The sequence below is a fragment of the Miscanthus floridulus genome, chromosome 7 (assembly GCF_019320115.1).
Source record: "Miscanthus floridulus cultivar M001 chromosome 7, ASM1932011v1, whole genome shotgun sequence".
Lineage (NCBI taxonomy): Eukaryota > Viridiplantae > Streptophyta > Magnoliopsida > Poales > Poaceae > Miscanthus > Miscanthus floridulus.
Window position 1 is genome coordinate 90,567,493 of NC_089586.1, and position 7,390 is coordinate 90,574,882.

Sequence of the window (7,390 nt, forward strand, 5' to 3'; positions counted from 1 at the left end):
GACGGTGTCGCAGCACCCTGACAGATTTTGGACGCTGACTTGTTTCGATGATTCCTGTTGATTACGAAGGCCTTTTGATGTGAAACCAATTGGGTTGGTTTCCTTATCCAATTAGCTTTCCATCCATATGTGGATCATCGAAAACGGAGTCCGGATGCGTCCTGGGTGACCAATTTAAGGTAGACTGGTCCTGGAGCCCGAACCGGACTCGAACTTGAGTTGGACTCGGCTTCCACCATGAAAAAGATGAATTGGACGCCCATGCTGGACCTCCTCCTCATCATCCTGCCTTTCTTGAATTGAAGTCGTCCTCGACTGAAGTAGATCATCTCCTCCATTGGATGACAGCAACGATGGTTCCGGAAGAAGACGTTCATCTTGGCACCCCATCCTTCACAAAGGCATCTGCCATGGTGGCTTCCCTGTTAGGAATTCGTCCTCCTTCTTCTGTAAAAGGTTAGTACCAACAAGAGGCATAGCACTAGGAGTAGGACCAAGTGGATATATCGGTGATGTACAAGTTAGAGCATAACATGGTTCATCATGATCAACAAGAACAGATTTAAGAGCAAATAAAACTTCTTTCATGTTACTTGATGGTTCATTTGTTGGTTTGCTAAAGCCTTTATCATGACCTTTCTTTTTCTTTTCAGCAAGTTTATTTTCATATTGCACAATTTCAGCAGGTGATAAAGGAATTAAAGCAATGGTGTTTCCTTTAAACATAAAAGTATATTTATTTTGCCTACCATGATGTACAATATTATTATCATATTGCCAAGGGCGACCTAACAAAAGTGAACAAGCTTGCATAGGCACGACATCAAAATCAGCATAATCATGGTATGACCCGATAGAAAATTACACACGAGCAGATTGTGTTACCTTTGCCTTACCACTATTGTTGAACCACTGAACATGGTATGAATGTGGAAGAGCACGTGTAGATAAACCAAGAGTCTTAACAAGCTCAGAACTTACTAAATTATTGCTGCTCCCTCCATCAATTATAGCACGAACACGAAAATTATTGATAATGAGAAACATTTGAAACAAATTATGGCGTTGTAGCTTATCTACTGGCTCAACTTGTGTACTCAAAACACGCTGAACAAGGATTGATTTATAGTCTTTAGTGCATGCCACACTATCAATTACCTCATCAGAATCTTCAGCACTATCCGCAAATTTATCTGCATAAAGATTAGTTGCAAGTGCAAATTCATTCTCTTCATCACTAGCACTAGCATACCCACCATCATCAGTAGCAATATATGCGTGTTTGCTGGGGCATTCTTTAGCAATATGTCCCATGCCCTTGCAGCGGTGGCACACAACTTTAGAAGAGCTGCTAGAGAAAGGTGTAGCAGATCCACTGGAAGAAGGTGTGATAGGAGAATTCTTCTTTACAGGCGCTGGTGGTGTCTGCACATTAGAAAATTTACTCACTTCGGTTGGACGTGAAGGAACAGATGGAGTCGCGGATGGAGTCGTGGATCGCCTAGGTTGTCATCCCTATACTTCTCTTTCAGCTTTAATAGCATAATGATATAATTGGGAAAATCTAGTCTATTCTTTATAGTCAAGAACATCCTGTATTTCACGACGTAAACCTCCAAAAAATCTAGAACCCTTATCCATATCGTCCTCTTGTATGTTACTACGTGCTAGACCAATTAAAAGCTCTTGATAATATTCCTCAACAGTTTTACTACCTTGATTTAAACGTTGCAGTTTTAATCGCAGATCACGCTGATAGTATGGAGGAACAAATCTTGATTTCATTCGTCGTTTAAGTACAGTCCAGGTTTGAGGTATTTGAGCATTAGCATTAGCATTATTGCAAATATCATTCCACCAGAAAAGAGCAAAACTAGTAAACTCACTAGTAGCAAGTCTAACTCTATATTCTTCAGGTACTTGATGGGAGCTAAATTTTTTATCTACAGCCATCTCCCAATCTAAATATGCTTCAGGATCAGCAGAACCAGAAAAAGGAGGTATCTTAAACTTGGTTTTAGAGAAAAGATTATTATTACCTTGGTTGTTACCTCCCATACCGCGTCGGTTAAAGTTCAACCGATTACGGTTACGTGCATCCTCAGCACGTCGTTGAGCTTCAGCTTCAGCCTCCTCGTTGCCATCGTCCTCCTCAGAGAGATCATCATCATCTTCAGGACATGGTTCCGGATGTCGTTGTTCAACATCTTCAATCCTCTTGGCTAAATTGGTGATTTGTTGAAGAATCTTATTGAACTTGTCATCAAGAACGGCACATACCTCATTCTTAGAAACACAGTCATTGAAATCCATAGGTGCGTCCTCGTTTCCTTGGCCACGGCCTCTGGCTTTTCCTAACATGGTTAGTAGAAAGAAAAAGATAACACAAATAGTATTATCCGTACCAACTACTTAGGTTGTAGACAAGGAAAAATAAGGCACTCAACTCTTAAGCGTCTTATCACGGTCTTACAAGTGTTCTTACCAAAGCAACAGGCGGTGCAATCGGTCGGTGACTATGATACTGTTGTAGCTTGAGTGTAACAGTTGCAAGGCGAACCTGTACTTGATTAGAAGAAAGTGGAGCTTGGACCGGCACAATATAGTAGCAAGGAATAACAAAATTCGCAACTGAAAAGCAAAGCTGAATAAGTATCCCAAGTACTTGTTTTAGTTGCTGGCCTACTCACGTTCCAAGTACCAGATGTATCAAGTGATGTGGACAGCAACAATATAATTAGGAACAAGGTAGAAATCAGCACACACAAATATAGCTCAAATGGCGCTCTCTATGTGCTCCTCTAGATATTGTTCCTCTTTTGCCCCTCTCTTTTTTTCTATTTTTGGGCTGTCGTTGTTTTTTGGGAAATTTTGACTTTTTTATTTTATTTTTTTGATATTTTTCCTTTACTTAGGAGCACAAAAGAAGTAACCACAGAAAATATGAGCTCAAACAAGTGTAAGACGTGGTCTGTGGAATTTTCAGAAAACTGGATGAAAATCGACAAAAACCTTGTGACCACGAAACGAGGATCTTGTGACCACTTTTTGACCTATCTAAAAATTCCGAACCTCAACAAAGCCAGAGATGGACGGATTCGAAATTTTTTTCTGATCGATTTGCATATATGGAACGTCGAAAACGGAGTTCGTATACGAAAACTAGACCAGTTTTAAGAACGGACTCCGAATTAGAGGACAAAACGGGAATAATGTGCGCAAAACTGGTCACGACAGCAAGGATTTGATGAAAACAGTGAAGACAAGTGTAACAAGTAAGATGGCGTGGACTAGAGTTTGATGAATACAAAGGAATCACAGCAATACTTGAAGGTGTTCACGGATTATGATGAAAAACAAAGGAAAAAACACAAACTGGACTTAAAAACGATCTAAAACCAGCAACAAGAACTTGACCTAGGGCACAAACTCAACAACGCAAATCAAAGATGAACTTGCACGGCACAATGAGGCTATAGGACAGGGAATATGTGACGATGTATATTTTTTTTGGCTTTTTTTGTGGACTGTAGGTAATGCAAAAACAGTAATAATCTAAAGGGGAAAACAAAGTTATACCTAACGGGCAACAAGGTCTCTGATACCACTTGATGTAGACTAGGCCCGATCTTCCGAAAGGTATGATAGCGTCGATTGGTGGAAACTCGACGTTCACGATCTAGACTTCGAACCAAGATTGATTTGGACCCCCACAACCGTTACACCACTGCTCCATTGGTTATCAACCACGCGAACGCGATTGACCTCGCCGAGAAGGCTTTCCTGCAAGCGAATCGAGAACACAAGCAAGAACGGGATGAACGTAATATGAAATTGCAAATAAATATGAGGCTTATGATAATGAGAAGGGGTTCAAGTCTTTATTCGAAAGGACTAATCGCCACAGGCGAACAAGATCAAGAACTGAGGCCCTGGTTCACAGCAAGCGGCCTTGGCGGCGACAGTTGCAGCAAAACGACGTTTGTTTCACGAGGAAATCAAGAACTAAACAAAACACAAACCCTAAGGAGAGCGACGGCTGGTATTTATAGAGTCTTGGGCGTCACCCCCCTGGACGCGGCCCCTAATGGGCCCAAACACGATACACGGTCCAACGGACCAAAAGACGGTGTCGCAGCACCCTGACAGATTCTGGACGCTGACTTGTTTCGACGATTCCCGTTGATTACGAAGGCCTTTTGATGTGAAACCAATTGGGTTGGTTTCCTTATCCAATTAGCTTTCCATCCATATGTGGATTGTCGAAAACGGAGTCCGGATGCGTCCTGGGTGACCAATTTAAGGCAGACTGGTCCTGGAGCCCGAACCGGACTCGAACTTGAGTTGGACTCGGCTTCCACCACGAAAAAGATGAATTGGACGCCCATGCTGGACCTCCTCCTCTACTTGGCTTGTATGCGATGAAGTAGTGATGTCCTCATCAAAGCATGTGCTTGAGGTCCGAACCTGGCGGTTCTGTGGTTGTGAGCTAGTGAACTTGATCGGTGTTTGTTAACTTAAAGAAGGGCTCTCTCTTTGTTGGAGGGGGTGCATCCCCTTTTATAGATAAAGGAGATGGCTTTACAAGTGAGAGGGTGATGGTACGTATGCTACTGAGCTTTGTTGCCCATGCCGGCGGTTACAAGATAATGGTAGGTGCCTACAACACTGTTGATGTCACTGTAGAATGTCATGTGCACGTGGGAGGTCGTGTTGCCTTCTTCAGGAATGGCAGACGTTGGTACCTACAAATACTGTTTGATGCCTAGAGGCATGTAAGGAGTTTCACCACGTTCACCTGGTATGGTAAATTCCGGCGCCCACAACACTATTGATGCCCAGAGGCATGTGGGGGGCCTTACCGTATGGGAGCTAACGGCGCCCACAATACTGTAGAGGGAGATGTCGGTGCCTACAATATTGTTTGTGTCAGGGTGGTTTGCAGAGTACTGTTCCTGCAGGCGTATAGGGTATGGTCCCTGGAATCGTGGTTTGACTTGCGCGCCCCGGCTTGCTTTCTCCGTTCATCCCCTGGTCCTTTTCGAGCGGGCGTTCCCGGTCGGATGACCCCAGTCGTGCTCTGGTCGCGCCAGTCGGAGAAGAGCGATGAGGAGGGTTCCTGCGAACCCCGGTCGGAGATGCAGGGTCAGAGTCAGAAGTAGTGCTTGGGCCAGGCCGTCCGATCGGAGAGGCCGTCCGGAGGCGGCTGGAGTCCGAAGCGAGCGCTCCGGTCGGAGAGGTGGGCCGAAGTAGTCGATGAGCGGGCGTTGTTCCTCTTCGGCCAGACCTTCCGGTCGGTGACTGGACCGCCTTTCCGGCCTGTCGTTTTAGACTCTTGGGCCAGCCCATAAGTTACGTGCTGTCTGCTCGGGCCGAGCCTTGACGTGGAAGCCGGTCCCCGAGGGACCCCGGGTCTATGAACCCGACACAAAAAGGTTATGAAATTAAGTTAATTAAATTTTTCCCACTAGTCAACTACAAAAAAAAAACTTACAACAGGGTAGATTAAGTGAAATCCTCAAATAGTAACAAGCACAAGTTCAAACGACAAGCACATACAACAATCCTAATTTCTTTATAAGTTCCGTGTCAAATAGAAGTGTCGAGTGGATCTGTGAGTCGGTTTCTGAGCTAGCTAAGCCCATAAACTTCTTTTTTGTAAACCTGGCGTCCCTAATTGATTCGAGTCCAAAGGTTACATCAAAATGAATGCCTCGCAGAGTCGCAGGTTTGTTCTGCTGCCCAGGCGGGTACCTTTCACAAGCTCGACCATCTTTGACTTGCTTTCACTAGCCTGACAGTTATTAGAGCCAGAACTATCATCCCACAGCAGCTGGCTGACAACTAAGCAAGCTATACGTATAGATAATTTGCAAACTCACATAATCCTCAAGAGTGACTATACCTCGCCAATGCAATTAACTAGTAAAATCAAACACTACACTTCAACTCCATTAATTTATGAAAACACATGCATGTATAACACCACATACAGTCCACACACAGAGACAGATACACTAACAACACTTATACAACAACAGCTAAACACACTAATCCTCAGGTCCCATTTTATTTGCTGCGTGCGCAGCGCAGATTATATACTACATGTACTAGCAGCAAGCACCGGAGTATGCGTGCCGGACTGCCGGTGATGCATGGCAGTCATTTCCCAAAGAGCGACTTGAACCACCACACTCCCTTGGTGTCAGTGGGCGCGGCGTCGCTCTCCGGCGGCGGGTCGTCCTGCGGCGTCCTGTGCAGCTTGCTCACGTCGTAGCCTTCCTCCTTGGCCCGCTCCACCAGCTGGTTGTACACCTCCTCGTCGATACTCGTCTTCCTGCACAGAATCTGCACACGCATACGCACGCAAATGAAAGATCCATGAGCACACACAGCTTTGGACGAACCGAGGTGGAAGTGGAACTGAACGTACGGTCTTCTTCCTCTGAAATTAAGAGAACTTGAGAACTGGCAATTGGTTTACATACCCAGAGGTTCTTGCGGCGCGGCTCGCCGACGAGCGCGTACTGGTAGTCGTCGTCGACGTAGAGCACCCAGTAGTCGCCGACCACGGGGATGATGGGGAGGAAGGGCGGGAGGTAGAACTTGACCTTGAGCTTGGCTTCGTCGCTGCTGGCGTCGGCCTTGTAGGCCGTGCCCTCGATGTAGTCGCGCTTGCCCTTGCTCCACGTCTCGTTGAGGACGTGCACCGTGGCGCCGTCCTCCAGCAGCCTGTAGGTGGCGCGCGTGTCCCGGCCGTCCCGGGGCTGGAAGAAGGACGGGAACGACGCGATCTCGTACCACCGCCCCATGTACCGCGCCACGTCCAGACCCCGCACCACCGTCATCTGCCCGCCGCTCTTCGCCGTCGTCTTCCCCTCCGCCGCCATTGTTGCTGGTGGGTGGTATGGGTTACTGTGTGCTTCTCAATTCGATCGCCTGTGTGACAATCCGGTGACTGCCGCTGGCTTGTTGCAGTTGCAGGTGCTTGCTTCGGAGCTTGCTTGCGATGGATGGATGGATGGATATATAGAAGGGGGAGAGGAGGGGTCGTTTGATTTGGAGCAACTGAACACGAGAGGATAAGGTGTTGGTGCGAGGAGAAAGACGTGGAGGGCTCTCGAACGCTTAGCAAGTGTTTGTCTGTTTGCCTAGGGGCCAGAGGGCGCGGGGCCAGTCCCGTCTGCACGTGGAGACTTGTACGCGAAGGTAACTGCTTTACTGTACATCTCTCCATCTACTACCGTGTTGCATGCACGTTGGTTTGTTTTGATTCCATTGGAAAATCATCGTGGCAACGTCGACCTCCCAAATTCCCAATGAGACTAGTACCATTTCTGGACGCATGTACGAAGCCATTTTGTGTGAAAGCCTGTCTCACCTTCTATAT

The 7,390-nt window shown here is 46.3% G+C and overlaps 1 protein-coding gene across 1 annotated transcript; it reads right to left on the minus strand.

Annotated features, from left to right (window-relative positions):
• Positions 1-5,923: 5,923 nt before the first annotated feature.
• Positions 5,924-7,074, minus strand: LOC136463785 (temperature-induced lipocalin-1-like). Its single transcript, XM_066462762.1, has 2 exons — positions 6,489-7,074; positions 5,924-6,348 (listed from the first exon to the last, which is right to left on the minus strand). Exons 1-2 carry the CDS (start codon positions 6,888-6,890, stop codon positions 6,163-6,165), a joined length of 588 nt encoding a protein of 195 aa, XP_066318859.1. The 5' UTR covers positions 6,891-7,074; the 3' UTR covers positions 5,924-6,162.
• Between the last annotated feature and the right edge of the window lie 316 nt (positions 7,075-7,390).

Bases quoted from the DNA above. Each gene is read 5' to 3' on its own strand.
- LOC136463785 (XM_066462762.1), bottom strand. From the start codon at position 6,890: ATGGCGGCGGAGGGGAAGACGACGGCGAAGAGCGGCGGGCAGATGACG. The intron at 6,349-6,488 runs GTATGTAAACCA...ATGCGTGTGCAG, and splicing joins CGCGCCGCAAGAACCTCTGG to ATTCTGTGCAGGAAGACGAG.